This window comes from Coptis chinensis, chromosome 3 (assembly GCF_015680905.1).
Source record: "Coptis chinensis isolate HL-2020 chromosome 3, ASM1568090v1, whole genome shotgun sequence".
NCBI classification, from domain to species: domain Eukaryota; kingdom Viridiplantae; phylum Streptophyta; class Magnoliopsida; order Ranunculales; family Ranunculaceae; genus Coptis; species Coptis chinensis.
Window position 1 is genome coordinate 98,727,162 of NC_141458.1, and position 22,454 is coordinate 98,749,615.

Genomic DNA, 22,454 nt, shown 5'->3' on the forward strand with positions numbered 1-22,454 from the left:
TATAAACCAAAGTATTCCAAGTAACTTGCTAAAAAAAAAAAAAAAAAAACTATTCTCAACTTCACCACTCTCTTTTTTTTTCACCATCCTCAAAACCCTAATTCCCTAATAGAACCCTAAATAATTAAAAAATGGGTAAAAGAAGAAGTAACAATAACAACAACAAGAATAATAATAATGGTTCAACAAGTAATAACAGTAATGAAAACGGTTTAAGTTATGAACAACAAGTAACAAACATGAGTATTGAAGATGAAGAATTTGAAGAAGCTTCTAATACAGATGAAGGAGCAGCATCAGCTCTTATTGGTAGTGATAAGACTAGTGCTGATTACTACTTCGATTCCTACTCACACTTTGGTAAACCTTTTTTTTTTTACTCTTTATTGTTTTTTAGATTGTTTTATCAAGTGGGCTTGAGAAATTTGATGTCTTTTGATGAAATATGAAGAGTTTTTATTGGTTTAAGTGGTAAAGTATGTTTTTTTAGTGCAAGTAAAGTGAAGTTATCGGTTTTGGTGTTTGGGGCTGTTTTGTTTTATTGTTTTTGAACAACTGTTAAATTTCTTACATTATGCAGTGAATATTTCAGAATGAGTGAAAAATTGCATGGGATACTCTAGTTGTTAGTATAAAGTATCTTAGCAGTGTCATCTTGAAATACGTGTTATTCGGGTAGGATAGACCGTAGTATACTATTCCTTCTGCTAGGAATAATTGTGTTTATGGCTTTATGATTAATTCAGCTGGATGGATAGTTAGCTTTATCATACAAAATGTTCATTTAGGATTATTGTGGTAGCAGTACAACTGTTTGAATCCTTCTTTTGTTCTACTCTCAGAGTTGCAGTACTCTACAGAATATGTTAGTCTAAAAGTGTAGTTGTAAATGTATAGGGTATGATGATATCTGTCGTGTTGTCGGTCATAAAAGTCTTAGTTATACCACCAAATTGGTTGTTTTAAGAAATTTTCCAGAGTCCATACTGTTTTCTAGGAGGTTATTGGAGCGTCGGGGGAGCTTCCTGTTTTTTTTTCGGAACACCTAAATCACATGTGTAAACTGTAAAGTATGCACTGCTCTCATAACTAATATTAGCTAGGCAGTCCTGTGCACCGACAACTTAATATATAAAACAAATTGGTACTGAAATGTGAAAGGAAAGCTACACAGAGGAACAACCTAGACTGTAGGGTGAGAAAGAACAGTGCTGGAACCTATTTCCACAATAGGTCACAGAAACTTTTGTCTTCAATTGGAATGTAAAGAACCACAATAATAACAACCTTTACTAGTTACTAGGGAAATATATATTTTACACACGTGGCAAGACCATACATGTTTGCTGGAAACCAACATGTGGTATGAAGATTTATGTACTTGGAGAATTTGTTAAATAAGAAGTCCTTGTCCATAAACTTGTTAATCCTGTTGTCCTCACACACACACACACATGCAAGTTTTATGAAATATAGGAGAGTTTTTAATCCGTCATCTTCTATAACTAAAAGAATAGTAGAATACTATATACTATTTGCATGAATGAATTCGATTGATATGTAGTCTAAGGTGTGGTACAAGTCAGAGAAGATACCTTTATCAATATATGTAGCTGTTAAGGTTGCTTTGCTGCTAATCATATTATATTAATCCAAATGGTTTTTTCATATTTTTCTGGCTGCACCTTAATATATTGTTGCTAGCTTTGATAATTGGCTGATCTCCCTTACCTGACTAGTGCTTAATCTGATATATGTTTTGTTTCTATTTGCAGGTATTCATGAAGTAAGTGCACGATTTGGTCAATATTACCTGATTCAGCAGACTTGTATCCCCCATTACTATAAATTTAGAAGGATCTTAACTATGCGTTCATTGTAGCGATTTGATGTAGGTTTTAGGTTTCTTTTGTTGACCCGTATACCTACCCGAGTATGTACATACTCAAGTTGGAGACCTCTTGGAATAACCTCCAAGGGTCATGCCAGCTAATCTAGTGGACCATTAATGTTATATAGATTACAATGAGAATTTCCTCATTTGTAAGACTTTGTGGCCTTGTCCCTTTGGGCTAGAATAATGTTTCAGACATAAACTGTATAATCATATTCCTCAAGACACAAGGAAAAGATGAGGATATACATTATCTGGATGCTAAATTTGAATATCTATATATGCATCATTCGGTTCGGTTATTCACACTTGTCTGATTTGTTAAAGCAATTTTAACACTGTAATTTTAAAAGTGGTGCAGGTCCCCTTTTACTTTTGGTACTAAAAAGTTTATTGTTGTTTAGGTAAGTGTAATAGGCTTGAGCGGTGTCTGTTTCACTTCTTAGGAGGATGTTTGTTCTTGTGAATCCATGGGTTGCTCCACCTTTTAACTTTAATGAACTGACAGAAAAATAGAGTTTTTAAAATAATGTCCATGTGAGGAGGGGGTGGGGGGTTACTAGTATACTGCATAGCAGTGGGGGTGTGAGCGGAGAATTGGAAGGGCGTGGAGAGTGGAGAGGGAGGAGTGGAGAGGGAGAGATTGAAAGGGGGTGGAGAGGGAGAGGGAGACGAAGAGCAGAGATGAGGACAGACAGAAACCAACCAAATGACATTTTGGCCCCATACCCCTCCTCGGCCCAAAACGTTCGCTCCGCTCACTTGATTAATGAATACTCTAATATACTGCTTTCCCCACACCCCCCACCACCACCACCACCGTTGGTCTGACTTAATTGTTTTGTAGTTAAATAAGATTGTTTAAGGCGTCCTTTCTCATGTTGAATAGACAAATTTCACAAGAGACCTTAAGAATTGACTCGTGAAGCCATGTTTATGCCCCAACCATGTTACCATGCCATACACTTTTTCTTGTGTGCCTTATCACTTTATCAGTAATGTTGCATTGAACTAATTGGAGAGCTTAGATGTTCGTTATCTACTTTAACCAGCAAATATTACAGTTTTTAGTTGCCATTCACTAATTAAATGCAATACAAGGACCTGGTGTAAACTTAAAACATGATGTTCTGTACGTTAACTTGCAGGAAATGCTGAAAGATACAGTGAGGACGAAGACATATCAAAATGTTATTTATCAGAATACATTCCTCTTCAAGGACAAAGTAGTTCTTGATGTGGGAGCTGGGACTGGAATTTTGTCCCTGTTTTGTGCAAAGGCAGGGGCAAAGCATGTTTATGCTGTAAGTAATTTAATTTGCATATCCTTCTTTTTCTTCCCCTTTTGGTACCAAAGTATTGTAGTAACTAGTGAGTGTGGTTGTATTCTCGAACAAGCAGTAATCTGTTGGTTCTAAGGGTTTCAACTGTTAAACTATAAATCAGTTTCAACTTTCAACTATTTATCAAAAAAATAATAATGTTAAACTGGCTCTTCATGCTAATTCTCTCTGCTCTGTGATGGGGAACAAAGGTGTAGAAAGAGATGAAAGGATGCGGAGATTCTCAAAGGGAGATGAAGATTCATTTTTTTAGAATTTAGAGAGGAAATAGGTTTTTGAGAGATTGATAATTTGATTGATAATAATTGGCTCATTAAAACAAATAATATTGGCCTCATATAAATTAACCAAACTTGATAAACAAGAAACAAACTAGACTTCTAATTCTAATGAACTCAAAATGGGACACTACTAGAATAAACCAACTTCCTTGTTCTATTAAAATAAAACCTAAACAAAATAATTCTAATTACAACCTTTTTGTCCTACATCACTTTGTTTCAGCTCTTTAGTTTATAATTATGTTCGTCTTTGGTTTGTGTAAATTGTGAAACCGCTTGCTGATAATCCAGTTCCTGCATTAGGATAATGGTATATCATTTTGAGGTATTATTGAGCATGAATCAGCGCCTAGTTGATTATATTCCTCTTGCTAGTTTACAATGAAATGGTTGTCGTGTAGTTGATGAGGTTATCATATTTTGTTGCTGCAGGTGGAATGCTCGCAAATGGCTGACATGGCTAGAGAGATTGTAGAAACAAACAAGCTTTCCGATGGTTGGTATCTTTTTTAGTCTTTTAAATTCATATTAGCTATTCTATGTTTTCATACTACTGCTGTTCTGTTCTGACTTCTTTGTCTATGTCTACAGTGGTAACAGTTTTGAAAGGGAAGATTGAAGAAATTGAGCTTCCAGTCCCTCATGTTGATATCATAATTTCAGAGTGGATGGGCTATTTTCTTTTGTTTGAGAATATGTTAGATACAGTCCTCTATGCACGTGACAAGTGGCTTGTAAGTCATACTTTTTCATCAGCTTCAGTACAATTTATTTGTTTTTGATATCAGTCAAGAGAAATTGATTTCTGTGTTGACTCTATATGTGGTTCTTGAGGATACAGAATATTATACTTCCTTTTCTTCCATGCCTAATTGATGTTTGGTGTATATAGTGGGACTAATTAGTAGAATCGTTTTTGTGATATATTGGTTGTATGTTTGTTTCATATTAGGCACCTGAGTATGCACATTATAATTATTTGTAAAGAACAGTTTGCTTCATGAATTGGACATGAATTCAACTTCCATGTCAATGTTTTAGAATTAATCAGATTCCAGATGGGCAGTATAATGAGAAAAAAGAAAACCGTGGTTACACCAATTGTACAAAGGAATAGAACTTGTTCGTGCAGTAATTTTTCTGAGAAAAGCTATTTACAGTTTTGCTACTCGGGCTAATTAAGTTCGTATGTTGGTTTTACATGATATGAAGTGATTTGTATTCTAGGCTTAATTTTTTTCTTGTTAAGGAAAGAGTCAGGCCTATCAATCTAATGTTTATAGCCTGTGTTTGCAGATTAACGATGGGATTGTACTACCAGATAAAGCTTCTCTTTATTTGACAGCCATTGAAGATGCCGAGTACAAAGAAGACAAGATTGAATGTGAGTTCATTTGCATGAATAGGTTGATTAGGGTCCATGTGTGTGCATATTAGCATTCATTTGGATGCGTATGCTGGTTGGTTTGCATCATTGCCAGTGTTCAAGGAGGTGCAAGACTATGTACATTATTCTGCAATAGTACTTTTTCTAGCCAGAAACAATAATTTGTTCGCCAACAGAACTTAACTTTGTTGTTTTGTTTGCTTTTTATCACTGTTGTATTGATATACTTTTGCAGTCTGGAACAGTGTTTATGGCTTCGACATGAGCTGCATCAGGAAGCAGTCAATGATGGAACCTCTTGTTGACACAGTTGACCAAAACCAAATTGTCACTAATTGCCAATTGCTAAAGGTGGCCCAAAACACTTTTCTCATAATTTTTTTTCCTGAAATAATTATCGTGGATTCCTTACCGTACTACTGTTAATTATGGGCCTGATTTTACTTTTTGTATTTAGACGATGGACATCTCTAAGATGACTTCTGGTGATACCTCCTTCACTGCACCCTTCAAGCTTGTTGCAGAACGAAGTGATTATATTCATGCTCTTGTAGCTTACTTTGATGTCTCATTCACAAAGTGTCACAAGTTGATGGGTTTCTCTACAGGTTTATATAACTTTTGTCTGACACTTTTCGTTAATTTTAGACATTATCTGGAGATTCACTTGTATCTCACAAGTAAAGAATTATGCAGGACCGAGATCCCGAGCTACACACTGGAAACAAACAGTTCTTTACCTGGAAGATGTCCTAACGATATGTGAAGGGGAGGCTTTGGTTGGGAGCTTGACTGTGGCACCCAATAAGAATAACCCTCGTGATGTCGATATAACACTCAAGTATACCTTGAATGGCCAGCGTAGCCACGTTTCAAGAACCCAGCATTATAAGATGCGCTAGTGTGGATTGTGGAGGCGCATGATCTGCCTCTTTCTTTATTCCAATCCATCAGGTGTCCCTGGCTCCCTGATCGAAAGTGATTTAAATGTGAAATTTGTTTCGATCACAATCAAATTAGAGTTATTTTATTTATTACCCTGCTGAATGAGAATGACCAAAATGAATATGATGCAAAGGTGTAACATTTTTGTATTCTTAATCAAGTGATTTCAATTTTTCAAAATCTGCAATGTTGTAACCTCTTTCTTTATTCCAATCCATCAGGTGTACCTGGCTCCCTGATCGAAAGTGATTTAAATGTGAAATTTGTTTCGATCACAATCAAATTAGAGTTATTTTATTTATTTCCCTGCTGAATGAGAATGACCGAAATGAATATGATGCAAAGGTGTAACATTTTGTATATTCTTAACCAAGTGATTTCGATTTTTCTAAATCTGCAATGATGGAGGTTACCAACTTTGGGAGAATCCACTTAGGAAGTTTAGTTTATTTAGCTTTTACACTATGAGGTGGAAGGAAGGTAATGCCAAGTGGAACACTGTTGTTTCTTGGACCTGTTCGTAGATGTTCATTTATTGTTAGTTGGACCAGGCTGGCTCGATTCTTGGTGCCATTTTAATGAAACTTGGTAGAAGTTCCTAAAGTGGTTGGATAATGAAACCAAAAAATATTGAACCAAACCAAATACCAAACCAAAAAAATATTAACCATATTTAAGAAACATCAAATTTTCGGTATCAAATGACGCGGTTTTGGATAAATTACGCCATATAGCTCACGTAGTTTTTCCAAAACCGCACCACTAAACCCATCTAACAGGTCTAAGTCTATGCGGTTTTCCAAAAACCGCGGGATGTCACCCACATTAACTTTCTTTTTTATTTTCTTTCCCAATCTCTCGCTGGTTTTTGCAAAACCGTGTGATTGAAGCCCACTGTGTAGCCCAAGGCCCCAAGTCTACACGGTGTTAGAAAAACCGCACGGTTTTTCCAAAACCTCGAGAGAGATTTAATACAGCACCAAAACTGGAACCAAATTTTTTGGTTTGGTGTTTTTTTTGTGTTTTCATCAACATGTGACTCCTAAAGATGAAAAAACACCAAATTGTTGAAAATTTAGTGTTTGGTGCTAAGAAAGTATCTCTCTTAAAGATGCTCTAAGGTGGTTAGATAGTGGGCACGGTTGTGATATATTCTTGGGTATTTCCAGAATAAGAGAGCGGAGCGAACGTTCTGGGCCGGGTGGGGGGGCAAAATGTTGTTTCGTTTGTGGTTTCTGTCTGACTGTCGTCAGTATCTTTCTTCTTCACCCCAAACTCACCTTCCCTCTCCTCTCTCTCCGCTCACTCCCCACTGCTAGCAGTTATATTTCTGGTTATAGGTCTGGTAGTATAGAATCTTACCTGATGAGAATTTAATTAATGGAGGTTAACCCAAAAAATTGGTTCATTGTAGAAGCAAGAACTGCGGCGCCACTTTTAAACTGATTTCCACTTTGATTTTACGATTTACTACAGCATCCAAATAGATATGTTTATGGTATTTCCTGCCCTGCTCAGATTGGCATTGGAGCCATTTGTGACAAAAACGTGTAATTCTGTTACACTACAGTACTATACCAAGCTCAAAACCTTTCTAATTTCTGCTCATGGCTACCGAACTAAACAAGCCAAGAAGTACAATAGAGCCGTTGCTGCTGTTGCTCCAGGAGCCTAAAGATCAGCTTTGTTGCCTTTTGAAGGCTTTTTTGCAGCACTTGTTTTCGTTCTTTTCCACCATTGTCTTATCTTCCCGGAAAACTGGTGTACACGTCTCTTTAATGTTGTTCCTGTATTTGTGACCTGTTTCACAATTTTCTGTTGCCAATTTCCTTTTTCAGTTTCCTTCTCTTTTAAGACTTTCCCCTGCAAGGTGAGAAAACGGATATTTTCTTTTACAATAAGTAACAGTGGCGTGGGAATTTTCTTATAAGAAATTATTAACAACATTGTCATACCAACTTTGAAGGGAACTCTGCTTCATCATCATCTTCATCATCTTCGGCATCATCTTCCCCTAAATTTTGCATGTTCAACAAATCATCCTTCGAGTACATTTTCATTCCAGGAGCTCCCGGCATACCCTGAATGCAGGTACCCCCAAATTGAAGTAAGAAATTGACAAAAACATCGTGTCAATACCAACTAAAGATGAAAAACGCGTCGGTTCTTGTTTTTTTAGCAACAAGAGAAATTACCTGCATTGATTTCATTAATTTCTCCATTTCAGCCTCCTTAGCAGACTTGGGAACAAAAGGTTCTGCTGGGGTCCAATCCTGTACACAATCACTGGTTAAATAATATATTCCAGAAAAAATTACACCACACAATGCTGCTCTATGTGTTCTGTTGATGAATAGATAATACCTTCAAGTGCATCATATGGCAAAATACACCGTCACCTGTACTAGTTGATATGGAAACATACTTACTGTCTTTATTTTCATGCTTTAGGTTCTAGGGCTTCATTTTAATGGCCTTGACAAGAGTTTCAATTATGGAAGAGGTAAAATCTTTGATGTTAAGAGTTTAGGGTTCAAACTAAAAATAAACAGTGCTAAACTGATTTTAGAGTGAAATTACGTTCTCAGAAGTAACACCTGACTTAATGTTCAGAGCAAATTTATTACAAGAAGGATATTCAAATTCCCGACAGACTTAGACATTTAAATGCAAACGTGTTCGCATGGTAAGATATTTTCAGGTGGATTACTATGGATACGAGAAGAAACAGAATCACACCTTCTCATCAAGGCTTACATTTTATTTTCTTAAAATATAATGTCACTGCAATGGACAAACTCACAGATTACGTCACGCAAATGAGAGAGCAAATAGATAAAGAAGAATATTCCAGAAAGACAGATATCCAGGAATCCAAAAAGGAAGTGAATGTCCTAGAATCAATCTAGGATATTCTCAAGATCAATCATGATAAAATCTTTCTTAAGATGTTGTAAATCGTATATTCTGTACGTGTTATTTATAGAAATTATTGTTTACAAATGTATTATAAATTGACATTAATGAATCCTCTCAACTCACTTTGAGTTAGAGTTCTCAAAACATTGTTAATAGACTCCTGCTCATGCAGTCACGCTACCTCATCCTGGTTTCTTTAAATAGGTCTTGGGATAAGACTTTGTTGTTGCTATCGTTTCAGAGTGTTGACTGAACCGATTAGTCGGACATTTAGGTAACGCACTGTCCCCTATCACATTTTCTCGCAGTCATTAGGGATCAGTTGGCTGTTTTGACCCAAATTTTCAACATTTTCCTTCCAATGACATCAGAGAAGCAATGATCCTTTTGGAGCTCGGTGGAAGCGACTTAACACTCCACAAATTCATATTTACATCTGTATCTCAGGTTTGAATCACCCGATTCTACTGACCTTTGGTACATTTATTTTCCTTATACTTCCATAATTTCCAGTCCTCAGTCCTACACCCTTACTTTGATGACATTCTTTACTAAATCTTTTCGCAACTCCTAGCCTCCCAGGAATAGATAAGCCTCATCTACTATGCTCGTTCTTGGCTGGTTTGATTTCATTTCACTCTTATGAAAGGGTGGCGTCCAAGAATGCATTAGTGGAAAAAGAAGAGGAAACCATTGGCTTGTAAATTGTTTAGTCATAAAATGGGAAAAAAATCAGCATTGTGCAGACACGTCATAAGAGAATCTTCTGCATTGTTTAACTATAACTATCATATACAAGAAGTCAAATCAATACTCGTACTCAAAAGTGTGATAAATTACCTTGGGAAGTGGTGGAGGTTTGACAGAGCATGCTTTAGTAAGATCACTGCAAAGATAATTCACCAACGAATTTATCTGAGGCTTGGATTTGAATATATATTCAGCAACATCAGTATCAGAGTACCCCATGACCTAAGCACCAAATTATAACATCAGTAATGCATTGGTCATTTGTTTTTTGAGGTGGATAATTTTTAAAAAAGAAACGTCTCACCTCCTGACAAGCCCGCTCGACCGTCTTGCATTGTGTATTACATTGTCCTTCAGTTTCCTGATCAACTAGCTGGAAAGCAATATAATATAATAAATCTAGGTTAATAGACAACCTGACAAATTAATTCAAGGCTAAAATTGTAATCTTTACCTGTAATCCACCATCTTTTTTAACATAATCCATCCTTAGAATCCAATCAGCTTCTTCTTTCTTCAAATTACAGACATTCTCCGATATTTCAATGATCTCAAACTCTGATACCTTTTTTTCCGATTCTTTCTTCTTCACTTGGTTGTATAGTTCATTTCCAAGTTTCTCACAAACTTGACATTTTATAAAAGGTATGTCCTCCTTTCTTGAAATTGAACTGGGTTTTTTAGCAGATACCCGCGAAAAGATTAATACAACAGTGAGTATTATAACAAAAACTCTCCCCATTCTCTCTCTTTGCAGCTCAAACTCTTCTTCCTTTTCTTTTTTAATAATAAGAATTAGCTGAGAGCTGATTACGTGTTTCGCCACTTTTCATTGGCTGATGAAAGTTAAAATGGTTGGTCCGGCCCACATACTGTCCCGGTTAATGGGCCCCCATATACAATGGCCCGAATTCCAAACGCAAACTTTTGAGTGGGACGACACTTGGTGTTGAGAAGTTAGATTGGTTCTCAAAAGTGTGAATGCAACAGTTTACGTTAGACTTAAGGGAAAGCGAGATCGTGAAATACCACCAACCTTGTTTACGTCTACCATTTATTGCCACGTAAGGCTAGGCATTAAGTGGAGCTTCTCCTTGTTTTGGTTGGTTTTTGATCGACATGGATATCGATCTGTCTTCAACTGTATATCACACATGCACCGACTGATTACGCGATCTGCATGGGCCTGCCAAGATGCACATAATCTTGACTTTACAAACCTTGAACATCACAATAATGTGGATTATATCAAGACATAGGTACGTACGTACGTACAGAAGAGAAGAAAAACGATATCAACGCATAAACGCACTGGACATTTTTATTTATTTATTTATTTTAAAACAATTGAAGATAAATGTCCATGCTAACAATTGATATACAGCGATTACCAACTGATATTCTTAGCCTAAGAGCGGAGATGTGGTATATATAGATACTTTTCTTTTTCGGATAACTTTCTAGTTTAGTTTGCTTAAGATGGTTTTGATCTTTAATTTAATTGCTTAAGGTTGAGTCTTATCTTTGATCTACAGTTTATCTGATTAATTACATATTTCTTCAAAAACATGCTTTATATAGATCTTAATTACAACACTACATTTCTCAAAGAAGACCTGAATGAGTTGCGATTTTTAAATCTGACATCTATAGACTTATGCTCGTACACCAAAGCAATTTGTCAACTCATACTTTTCTTTTGCGTATTGAGGTGAGAATTGAGCAATCCAATGGTCTTACGCACGATCTAGGGACTAATAAAGAAATAAATTAGCTTCAGTGAGAAATTGTTGTGTTGGATTTGAGAGTCAATTTGGGAGAAACATAGCCGGCACAGCTCTTTAATTTGTGCTCCCAATGCACATGCAATTTGTTAAGGAGGTCATAGGATTATGTTGTTTAGCAGGTGGACAAGCACCCCATGTTGTAATTAATGTATCTCCTTCATATTCCATATGGCATCATCTTTTGTGCGCTACTAGCTAGAAAGATCATTGTCTTCTCTACTATATCGTTGGAAAATCTAGCTAGCAAAGTTCTCCATTTGCCATGGATTTCTCATTTCATGGTTGCCAAATTAGATTAAGGCCGAGTTTAAATTAATGTATATTAGTTGATTATGGAATCAGATATGTGCAGCGCAACATCGATCTCATGCTTGCTTGCTGGGAAAACGTACTTGAAACAATATAAAAGGTGATCGGTTTCGTTATTGTTTCGCTTGTCGATGATTTATATATATAGCATATTCAATGGATCGAATTGGTTAGTAGCGCTATTAGCCTACTCATACGTGATTTGAAATTTCGGATGATATTAAAACAGAACTCCACTAGCCAGTTTGATTCTAGACAAATCAACTTTGTTGCTGCTTGAAACCCAAGCAACTAGCTAGTATTGTTGTTGGATATGCAATCCATCAATATGACAAATCATTGCGCACTTGCCCCAGTGGTGCGAGACTCATACATTTGTTTTTGGTCCACTTAAGCAGCTATGTTCCCCCACTGGGCTGGCAAGCTAACATCACCCTCCTCGAAGTTTTTCGTCCATGGAGTCATGGCGACCAAGCTCTAGCTAGAGAAGCCGGTTGGCTGGAAGTTTATAGTCACCAGATGACCAGACCCATATATAAGGCATGTCGCTGCTGAGTTTCAATATGCGGATGGATGCACAACCATGGGATATGGTGCCAAAATGAACCGAATTAATTATTTCATATCAGAGACAAACTGATCGAGCAGTTCCACACTCACACACTTCTAATCCATTACAAAAAATTCTCAACTTACAATAGGGCTATTCTAATGAAAAACCTGTCTCAGTCTGATCACGTACAACGTACAAATCATGGAAGAACCAGAATCCATCGACTGATTCAAACAGGCCAAGAGTGAGGTTGCAAGGCGATCTTAAACTAATAACAACCAAATGCTAAGATTTACATTGACAAAATTCGTGACATATATATGGACTTGTGAAGGGTCCGTTTTGCATCCATGTGGGTGCGGGAGTTGCACCAATCACCAATCATTGGTTTTGAATTTTGATTAGAGAATCAAGATCAAATCTGGTAATGCTGTATCAAATTAGATTAGGATCACAATGGGAATATTATTATTATATCCAATTAAGTTAAAATAAAATATAGAGATATATAGTTGATGACATTGGAACTTATGATATGCTCCCTAGTTCCCAGTCAAAGATTCCGAGATTTGAACCTAAAATGGGTTTAGTAAGCGTTACATGTGGGAATATTAATAAGCTCTTACATTAACCAAGTATATACTTCAAGCAAGAAAAATTGTAAACTGTAATCAATTTGTAATGTAGTAATTAAACAACTGGGTGGTGAGGAAGGAGGTGACTGCAGACGTTATTCTGGTGGGGGCGTTATGGGCTTAAGGCTGAAGGGTAAGGCGACTCAGAAAAGACAGTAAATCACCTGTATTTGAGTTCATATGTTCAATGAACTGAAACTCCTTCAGACCATTACTTTATTTTATTTTATATATTCCAAATTCCAAATCCTTGTTACATCCAAACGCACAAATCGTATGCCCAGTTTTTTTTACTGTGTAAACAGAACATTAGAGCGCCAGCTATACTAGTGCTGTTGACATGTTGGCTGGTCTAATGCATATGAGAACAGTGGTTCGAGCTGAGAAGTACGCGCGCTTGTGTTTCTGTTTATAAAGAGGGACGCCAGCAGGCAAGATGTGCAAAATTTTGTTAAATTTAGCTACACTCATAAGTAAAATCTAATTCATCTAGTTCAACACCATAATATATTATCCAATTAATCAATATATATATATATATAGAAAATGAATTCAAATCTATTTTTTTGTGAATATTATCTACTCACCATAAACAAACATCATCTTTACAAAATTTCAACTCATTTAGAAATCTCTACACTATTTTATGGACTATTAGATTATTTTTTAAAGATGACAACAATTTTTATCTATATTAGAAGTTTTCAAATAAACTGAAATTTTGTGGAGATAGTCTTTATGTTTATGTATTTATTTTAATTTAAAATAAGTATGAGTTAAAATAAGTATGTAAATTATTCGCTCTCTCAGTGAATTTAAACACAACAATTAAAATATGTAAACATCCAATCCCCACTCATCAGTTTCTCTCAATCTCTCAATGAGGAAGCCATAGGATTTCACTGTATAGGCAGGTAACCTAGGTAACTTAGTTTACATTTTCGATTACTTTCTGAAAATTCTCTCTAAGTACATACATTTTTATTCTTAAGAGCAAGTCCAATAGAGAGCTGCTAAATGGGGCTGCTAAAAAGTGCTACATATATAGGCCTTTTAGCTTGCCCAGCCGAATTTGGCACCTAAAAATAAAAAAACCAATCTAATCGCGTTTTCTGTTTTGAAGTGCTAAATGATACGGACGACATAGTTTCTACCGTCCGTCCATTATTTTGTAATTTAAGTTGAATTTTCTTTGGACGGATGACACAGTTTCTACCATTCGTCGAAATTTAACACACGGACGGCAAAAACTATATTGTCCGTCTCCCAAACTTATTATAGCAGTTACTAGCGAAAGTCTTAACTTTGGCTGAGTTTTTTGACTCCTTCCAAATTTAAGACCCTTTTAGTAGCTCCATTGGAATGACATTTTTGTGGTTGGGGTGCTATATTTGCCTTTATAGCATTCCCAATACAAATCATTATGAGGAGAAATTGAGAGTTTTCACCTTTGAATACCAAAAAACCCTTGCCCAATACAAGGATGACAAAGTTGGTGACTTATAACTAAGTCACAACGAGAATAGCACTTGCTATTGAGATTTTCACTAAGTTGTGAGCTTTGGACGGAATGTTTTATTTTGTCTCGTGTGTTTTTTTAAAAAAAATCAATTTTTTTTTTTCCGGACGGAATGTTTTATTTTGTCTCGTGTGTTTTGGTTGTCTCGTGTGTTTTTTTGGTTTTTTTAACTTCAGACGGGATGTTTCCGTCCGGTGTGTTTTTTTTATTTTTACATTCAGACAGAATCAAATATTCCATTCGAGATTCAAAGTCACCTTTGCATTGGGCACTCTCATCTTGGTTTTCACCAAAACAGAAACAGAAAAAGATAATTGAGCCTACATCGAGGTGAAGAACAGTTACTTACATGGGAAATGCTCTTAGCAGCCCATATAGCCCCCATTAGACTTGCACTGATTACTACTGAAGATCTAAGCATAGGTCCTGATAGATGGCCTAAAGTATCTACCATACTTTTTCCATACAAAATTAATTGTCTTATATTAACCGTGGGTATAGTACTATACTATATTACTATAGTTACCTTGCATTGAATTAAAAGAAATTTGATACTTATTAGCTTTCCCCTTCGGCCCTTACCCATTTCATGCAAAAAAGTTTTATCGTTTGTGATTCATCACATGAAACATACACCATTCAACAAATAATAATGGTCGACTTCACCTTCTTCTTACAGCAATTTGGCTTTTTGGCTGAACCTTTATTTTGAACCTTTTTAAATGGCTAGCTTCAGCTTTATCTTACTTCCTGGATCTTTGGCAATTGTCACGACTTATTGGGTCCCTAAAAACAACCTAAATTCAGAGCTAAAATAACTATGATGGGCCATTTAACCAATTTGTAGTTCAATGAATTGGAAGGAGAACATCTTAGAAAGATTGTTTTGCTTAAAGCTGTACTTTAAACGTGGCATCTGATGTGAATTGTTTCTAAAGACAGTCTACCAACTTGATATGGTTCACAAATTTGAAGGTATATTGTGGAACATCGCAATTTTGATGTTCTATCCACAAATTTTAATGAAACCATTAATGAATCTATTAAAATCTTTTTGCCATATAGAGTTTAGTAGTTTTTATGTTTCATCTCATTATACTATTTTTTTTTGTTGGCATGGTCAAGTATTACCCATGGAAATTGTGGGTCGAAAGTAATGACATCCACCTTGCCATCACCATTTATCAATCTCTTGATTTTAGAGCATCTTCAATGTATTTCCCTAATAACACCCAAACTTAGTATTTATGCTCATTCATTTATATATTTTACTTGAACAAAAACAAACTATCTACAATCCCCAACTGTTTGTTTGCTTAAGTATTAATTTTTACAATTGAAAGATCAATTCCAATATAGTTTAGAAATACAATGTGAAAATTGGTATTTTAATCTGGATATCCATGCACCTACGTGCATCGATGTTCCCTAATTTCGTTGTTACTTCATCACCAAATTTATCAAAAATCAAAAACCAATTCCACAACCGCGTAAAAAAGAAAAATGGCAGCACGACTAATTAAGAGCCAAAATATCTAATTGATTCTTAGTCGTGCTTTATACAAGTTTTGCTCGTACTTAACACGACCAAATCAAACTAAGAAAATACTTTTCAAACTGAAAATTCAAATTACACACAAATAAGTTGTATTCAAAATTACAATTCACTCCAAAAAGAAAAACAAAAAAACCGAAATAGTAATAATCGCATAAATCCAGTTAAGGGTCAAAGGCTATTCTCCGTAATTCCGTATCACCAACTGTCGGTCTCTAACCGTAGTTAGTATTTAACCACGCATTAAAGGGACCCACATGTGGAGAGAGAAAATCGTCGGTGGGAGTGTTTAAACCGTGGGGGGGTAAAAAAGCAAAAAACAAAAAAGAGGAGAGAGAAATAAGAGAATCGCTTCGTAGTTGGTATATATATAAAAAACCCATTGAAGAGAGAGCCAAAATTTTCATTAAGCCTATATTTGAGAAAGAGAAGAAAGGGGCATCGGGTGGTGGGTTTCTTGACTCAGTGAGTTGAGTTACAGAAAAGAGAACCATGGCTGATTCTGTCTCTCTTGATATGGAAATGATTTCTCTTGGTGGTAAGGTGAGGAGATATATTTAAGGCCTGTTTTCCTGTTCATTATATGTCAGGCTAACCTCGATTTCTTGTTGGTGTCATTTCGTGGTATTTAAAATTTAGGTGTTTCGTCTTTTCTTGATTTTTTAATTCCATTTGATTTATCGTTTTTGCTTACAGGAACATTTTGTTCGAACGAGTTGTGGTTCTGTTTCTGTTGTTGTATATGGAGACCCTGATAAGCCAGCACTAATTACATACCCTGATGTAGCTCTAAATCGTAAGTGATTGTTTTTGTTTTTGTTTTTGTTTTTTGAAAAAAATGTTTTCTTGTCCACTGTATTAGATTACATGGAAACCATTAAACAAGTGAAAAACGTGTTAGAAAGTTTGGAATACTGCTTCCACTTTGCTACATTTCTAATTGAACTTTCAATTCTCCATGTGTTTCACCAGATATATCTTGTTTCCAAGGCTTATTCTTCTGTCCTGAAGCAGCTTCTTTGTTGCTGCACAACTTCTGCATTTATCATATAAGTCCTCCTGGGCATGAGGTCCGTAAGTCGCCACTCTTGAATTAATTTCCCCTTCTGAGTGGGCTTTCTCTGGAAGCTCTAATTAATCTCTGTTTGAATACTATTATTAACGTAGTCTTTCTTCTGGCATTTTCGTTAAGAGCTCTTGCAGTTGGGAGCTGCTGTGATTTCTTCCGACATTCCTGAGCCTTCTATTGATGACTTGGCGGATCAAGTTGTTGAAGTTCTCAACTTCTTTGGGTAATATACTACTTCTGTTACATATATATATCTTTTAAATCCCAGATTAATCTGGTGTATGTAAGCAGCTGTATCATTGTTTGGAATTTTGTGGACAATGACAACCTGGATCCTGGAGTAGCCTAGCCATTTGGGCAGACGGTGTAAGAGAGACAGTCTGTTTCTTCAGCAGTGATGGATGTTCATGGTTTTTCTTCATTGGTCATTGCCTGAAAAAACAAGTTTTATGCTACTCTTCTTAATGCTTCACTATTTTCTTTTCAGGCTTGGTGTAGTGATGTGTCTGGGGGTTACGGCGGGTGCTTACGTCCTTACCCTATTTGCCGTATGTTGGATCCCTATATGAGATTGTTCATTATTACTTTTTAGGATGGTTTTGAATATTTTTTTCCTTTCTATTTATGTGCAGATAAAGTATAGGCAGCGTGTCCTTGGTTTAGTACTTGTTTCTCCTATATGCAGAGATCCTTCTTGGACAGAGTGGTTTTATAACAAGGTTTCTATTCGATCCTCTCTTGTTATAGACTCGAAATAAAATTTAGGAACTATGAAAATTGATTCTATCTCTGCAGGTAATGTCAAATTTGCTATACTATTATGGTATGTGTGGTGTGCTTAAGGAGTTCTTACTTCAGCGTTACTTTAGCAAGGTATATAGCATCTACTTTGGACTATTTATGTATTAGTTTTCTAATTTTCTCATGTCCAGTGGCCTAACCGTGAAGTGATGGTTTTATCTATGTTCTTGCAGGAAGTTCGTGGTTGTCCCCAAGTACCTGAGTCAGATATAGTGCAAGCATGTAGAAGTGTAGGTGCTCACTATTTTTTCCTATTTACTAGATTTTTGTTACGCACTGGGTTTCAGAATGGGGGCAATCTTTTAGCATTTTCTTGATATTCTTGGTGTTCTGGTTCCTTGCAGCTTTTGGAGCAGAGAAAAAGTACAAATGTTTTGCGGTATCTTCAAGCGATTAATGGGTAAAGCCTTGAGCTTTGATTTTCTAGGTTTCTCACTTACGCGCACAGACACACGTGTCCTTGGTCTATACACACTATACACTTGCAATATGGTGAGATCCAAATTTAATTTTTTTTTCCCATCTGCAGGAGATACGACATTACTGATGGATTGAAGAAGCTTCAGTGTCGTACACTCATATTTGTTGGTGAGAACTCTCCTTTCCACACTGAGGCTATACACATGGCAATGAAATTGGATAGAAGATATAGTGCTTTGGTAGAGGTACGTAATCAATGATCAATGCTGGTATTAAAGGCAAATTGCATGCCGGTCAATTTGTTTTTCGGGTTCTGAACATTAGGCATATTGTTAAGTTTGCACTGCTTACACGAGATGTGGCCGACTGAACAGGTTCAAGCATGCGGGTCAATGGTGACGGAAGAGCAACCTCATGCTATGTTGATACCTCTGGAGTATTTTTTCATGGGATATGGCTTGTATCGGCCGGTTCAATTGAGTGGCAGCCCAAGGAGTCCATTGAGCCCTTCATGTATTTCACCCGAGTTGCTTTCACCAGAAAGCATGGGTTTAAAGCTAAAGCCAATAAAAACTCGAGTATCACTGAAAGTCTGACAAGAGTCATGGCGCCAGGACGATGATGACAATGAGGATGAAATTTTCGGGAGGAAGTTGGTGTAGATAGACAGATAAGAGAAAAAGAAAAATACATAGAGAGAGGGAGAGATGTAGATTTGAATTCATTCATTGGTGGTAGTCATAAATGATGAAATAGCCCCAGCTGAGTTAAGCTGTTTGTAAATCCACGAATTATTTATGATTACGAATGCAAATAATAATGGAAAAAAGGGGGAATGGTGCGGTGGTTATTCCAATCATGGGGTAAGAGGTGCTTTTCAATAAAGGTTCTATTTGCTGTGAGTCTCTTTGTTTATTAAACTTTGAAGTTTTCTACTCGTGACTGTACATTATTAAAAATACAGGTGATGTGATGCCATACCTACACGCAAAGTGGATTCTGACAGTTTTATCTTCTCAGGATGGAAAGCTTGTCACTATTAGTCTTTTTTTCACCCTGAAGTGAAGTGTTCCTCTGCCAATGACTCAATGAGGCATATGAATGAATGAACGTTGCTTTACTGTTAGTTAGTATTCTCATCATTGTGAGCTGTTATTGTGTGTGAATAATATAGGAAGTTTCCAAGACTATTTGTCCCTGTTGTGGGGATCAAGAATCTTCTTTCTTCTATAGGATGCAATGAAAATGTAAAAAAACTGTTGAAGTTACTTGCATTCCAAGCCATTTTTATCAAAAAGACCAAAAGGTTGTCACTTTATATAAATTTTGCAGTCTCCGTCTCTTTCTAAATGAAGGATGGATGGCCTGATATATATATATATATATATAGTGATGTTAGGTTATCAAGTTGAGGTAATGAGCTAACTAACTCTTAAATGTCTTAATTCTCCCATGTGATGGTGATGCTTTCTTTATTTATTCCATGTGCTTGGCTATCTGGTCGTGCCAATTCTTTTTACCGTGTGGAATTCGGTTTTGGACCACTAAGATGGTATTCATCTAGGAATGCACTATTTTACAGAGTACGTGTATCACTGTCGTTGCAGACAAAAAGTTTTATGTGTGAACATATGGGAAACAGTTTTTAATCGTCTCCCTTGTTTTCTCTCCACGTAGGCAGGAAAGTGACTACTTGTACAGTAGCAGTCTCAGTTCTCGCTGCGTCACGCCAAATTTTGGGTAAACAATTGGGAATTGGGTCAGTGAAAGAATAACACTTCGGTATGTTACTTTTTCTTGGACATAAATCTCATTTTTTGCTAGTTTTGGCGTTGCATGGCTGAAGTACTTACCCATCGTTGAATATTTAGGTTAGACATATCGAGCATTACGTAGCCAAATTTTAGATTTAAGAACTCAAACATGGATGTGAGTGATACTTGGTATCTGTTTTCTGTACTCGATCAGTAGTCCTTGCATCATGATCGAAGACGGTGACATAGAGCCCAATGAGGACGATTATAAATCACAGAGGGTGAGAAGTTAAACTCAGTTGCTATCACAAGAGAATTATGGTTATTACTCTAATAGAGTAATATAATCGTGCCACACTAAGTGAAGATTAGTAGAAATTGGAACTTATTTAATTCATGTTTTTGCTTGTTAAGCCACTCAGATGTAATGACGTTTGGAGTTTATTTGTTGATGTGGTTTCCAAATCTTTGTCTATGATTATCATATCTGAGCTGAAAAATAATTTTAAACAAGAAAGTTCTCTATACAAGTGAGACTAACGCATCAACTAAGAAATGCAATTAAGTATTTCTATTGTCAGTTTATTTATTCAGATGATGGCACGTAAGAAACTTGTAAGCAGATCAGTTGCCACAATAGGGTGAGAGAGATTACATACTGAATTTAAAGTCACGCGTACATTATGAAATATAAACAGTTGCACGGTAACTTCCGATACTTAAAAGTCGCTCAAATATAATAGTCCATGTCTTTGTTAGATTACGTTGTCATCCTTTTGCCTATTAGATTTGTCATTGATCAGATGAGGACGGTCATTGTATATCAACTTCTTAATAATGTTCTTACAATCACAATCATGCCAAATTCTTCTTCTGTTTTGGCGTTGTTATTTTTTTGTGGGCGTTAACAGTAACCTAGCTTATATAACAGATAGTGAAATCATAAATAACACGATTAATTACTTAATAACTTCGCATGTAAATTTTTTTCCTTTACAAATTACGAAGTAAATTTAAAAACTTGTGCTATCAATATACTTCTTACCTGTTAAGCAACTAATTAGTATTCCTTGAAAACTGTTGTCAAGAAATGGGTAACTTAACCAGAATCATAACATTACCCCTAAAAACACTGATCATATATACATCTAATATTTGAATCGTCTGAACTTTATTTGGCAGTTTGGAACAAGCTGAGCTCCTTCATAAGGTTCTCTTGACTTGATCGTCAATCTTTACACCAGCAATGTGAAGGCCGGAAGAAATTTGGAAAAGTTGGTAAAATTGGGAATTATCAGTTGTATTTCATTAGAGCATTCCTAATGTAAGCAACAACTTGTTACCTCCACATAGGCGCCACATATGACTATTTCCCTCATAGCTATCTTATTGGTCAAAAGCTACCAGAGGTTGCACAATGCAAAAATGACTTTAAATTTCGAAAGGAATGTAAAAAAACAAAAAAAATATTGAAAAAACACATTGGACGGTGTTGTGGATAAACAACTGCGGAAACAACGTTATCCACTCTCAATAGATCAACTCTACACAAAGATTGATTATTCTCTCTAGACAAGACTTCAACACCCTCCAAGTACTATCACAACGCTTCTCATTAACAATTAATAAGCATATAAAGTAAAGATAATAATGCAAAAGAGAACCAATTACAAGACACGGATATAACGTGGTTCGGCAATGTGCCTACGTTCACCGACGAGTTCCAAACTTTACTAGATGTTAAGAGTAACAAATTACAAGAGCTCTCAATTCACTCACAAAGAATGAACACTTAACTCACTAAGAATTTCTTTTTTACAATCTCTCTCTTTTTTGGTTTTGGTTAGGTTAAGTTTTTTTGAAAAAAAAACTTATGTTTATACTGTTTCCGAAATCAGTCGAATGCTCTGAATATATGGTGGAGCGCAGGCGCGCCTTAGGCCAAGCATACTTAGAGTGTGGGCGTGCCTGACAACCTGTTCGCCAAAGAGAGAAAAAAGAAAAGAAACTCATTTTTCTCTACATTCTCCACCTCGGTAAAGTTTTAACACATAAAATCAGGCCGAACACATTCAGCAAGAAGCACTAGTCTCAGAACTCGCCGTCAACTGCTCCGAAAGGCCATGCCTACAAAGGGCTCTAATCAAACATGTAGAATTTGTAGCAAGACCAAACAGTGTTGGAACTTAACTCCGGTGACAACTTTGTCAGTATGTCAGCAGGATTATCATGGGTGTCTACTTTCTCAAGTGCTACATCACCATCCTCAATGACATCCCGTACAAAGTGATAACGGACATCAATATGTTTGGTCCGAACATAATGAATTTGGTTATTCGCCAAATGAATAGCATTCTGACTATCATAATACAAAGCAACACTATTCTGCTCAATACCCATATCATCCAGAAGACCTCGAAGTCATAGTGCCTCTTTCACTGCCTCTGCCACTGTCATATACTTTGCCTCTATAGTAGATAAAGCAACTGCAACCTGTAGCATAGACCTCCAACTAACCGGTGCACCATGCATC

The 22,454-nt window shown here is 36.2% G+C and overlaps 3 protein-coding genes and 1 long non-coding RNA gene across 5 annotated transcripts; 3 read left to right on the forward strand and 1 right to left on the reverse strand.

Moving 5' to 3' along the window:
- The first annotated feature begins 22 nt into the window (after positions 1-22).
- Positions 23-6,030, forward strand: LOC147512036 (protein arginine N-methyltransferase 1-like). Its single transcript, XM_086603622.1, has 9 exons — positions 23-360; positions 1,776-1,786; positions 3,043-3,198; positions 3,951-4,014; positions 4,110-4,252; positions 4,815-4,902; positions 5,141-5,256; positions 5,363-5,513; positions 5,602-6,030. Exons 1-9 carry the CDS (start codon positions 132-134, stop codon positions 5,805-5,807), a joined length of 1,164 nt encoding a protein of 387 aa, XP_086459748.1. The 5' UTR covers positions 23-131; the 3' UTR covers positions 5,808-6,030.
- A 1,250-nt stretch (positions 6,031-7,280) lies between these two features.
- On the reverse strand, positions 7,281-10,496 carry LOC147512037 (nucleophosmin). Its single transcript, XM_086603623.1, has 6 exons — positions 9,974-10,496; positions 9,824-9,892; positions 9,610-9,741; positions 8,046-8,123; positions 7,806-7,931; positions 7,281-7,713 (listed from the first exon to the last, which is right to left on the reverse strand). The coding sequence occupies exons 1-6, from the start codon at positions 10,259-10,261 to the stop codon at positions 7,522-7,524; spliced, it is 885 nt and encodes a 294-aa protein (XP_086459749.1). The 5' UTR covers positions 10,262-10,496; the 3' UTR covers positions 7,281-7,521.
- Positions 10,497-16,175: 5,679 nt separating this feature from the next.
- Positions 16,176-19,491, forward strand: LOC147512038 (protein NDL1-like). Of its 2 annotated transcripts, XR_015219590.1 has the most exons (12): positions 16,176-16,420; positions 16,574-16,673; positions 16,850-16,947; positions 17,081-17,169; positions 17,434-17,494; positions 17,579-17,665; positions 17,742-17,819; positions 17,921-17,977; positions 18,092-18,147; positions 18,277-18,412; positions 18,542-19,030; positions 19,132-19,491. XR_015219590.1 is itself a non-coding variant. In XM_086603624.1 (11 exons), the coding sequence occupies exons 1-11, from the start codon at positions 16,370-16,372 to the stop codon at positions 18,761-18,763; spliced, it is 1,035 nt and encodes a 344-aa protein (XP_086459750.1). In that variant the 5' UTR covers positions 16,176-16,369; the 3' UTR covers positions 18,764-19,069. The 2 variants fall into 2 exon arrangements, 1 of the variants encoding a protein (XP_086459750.1); XM_086603624.1 differs by lacking the exon at positions 19,132-19,491 and having other exon boundaries at positions 18,542-19,069.
- Positions 19,492-19,611: 120 nt separating this feature from the next.
- Positions 19,612-21,267, forward strand: LOC147512039 (uncharacterized). Its single transcript, XR_015219591.1, has 3 exons — positions 19,612-19,750; positions 19,845-19,949; positions 21,104-21,267. It is a non-coding gene; the product is annotated as an uncharacterized LOC147512039 (long non-coding RNA).
- Positions 21,268-22,454: the final 1,187 nt, after the last annotated feature.

What these genes read in the sequence shown, in the direction of transcription:
- LOC147512038 (XM_086603624.1), top strand. Translation starts at nt 16,370, where the DNA reads ATGGCTGATTCTGTCTCTCTTGATATGGAAATGATTTCTCTTGGTGGT. An exon ending in CCCTGATGTAGCTCTAAATC is followed by an intron (nt 16,674 to 16,849) that starts GTAAGTGATTGT and finishes GTGTTTCACCAG; the next exon opens with ATATATCTTGTTTCCAAGGC. An exon ending in TATCTTCAAGCGATTAATGG is followed by an intron (nt 18,148 to 18,276) that starts GTAAAGCCTTGA and finishes TCCCATCTGCAG; the next exon opens with GAGATACGACATTACTGATG.
- LOC147512037 (XM_086603623.1), bottom strand. Translation starts at nt 10,261, where the DNA reads ATGGGGAGAGTTTTTGTTATAATACTCACTGTTGTATTAATCTTTTCG. An exon ending in AAAAAGATGGTGGATTACAG is followed by an intron (nt 9,893 to 9,973) that starts GTAAAGATTACA and finishes ATTGCTTTCCAG; the next exon opens with CTAGTTGATCAGGAAACTGA. An exon ending in TCGAGCGGGCTTGTCAGGAG is followed by an intron (nt 9,742 to 9,823) that starts GTGAGACGTTTC and finishes TTTGGTGCTTAG; the next exon opens with GTCATGGGGTACTCTGATAC.
- LOC147512036 (XM_086603622.1), top strand. Translation starts at nt 132, where the DNA reads ATGGGTAAAAGAAGAAGTAACAATAACAACAACAAGAATAATAATAAT. An exon ending in CAAAGAAGACAAGATTGAAT is followed by an intron (nt 4,903 to 5,140) that starts GTGAGTTCATTT and finishes ATACTTTTGCAG; the next exon opens with TCTGGAACAGTGTTTATGGC. An exon ending in CTAATTGCCAATTGCTAAAG is followed by an intron (nt 5,257 to 5,362) that starts GTGGCCCAAAAC and finishes TTTTGTATTTAG; the next exon opens with ACGATGGACATCTCTAAGAT.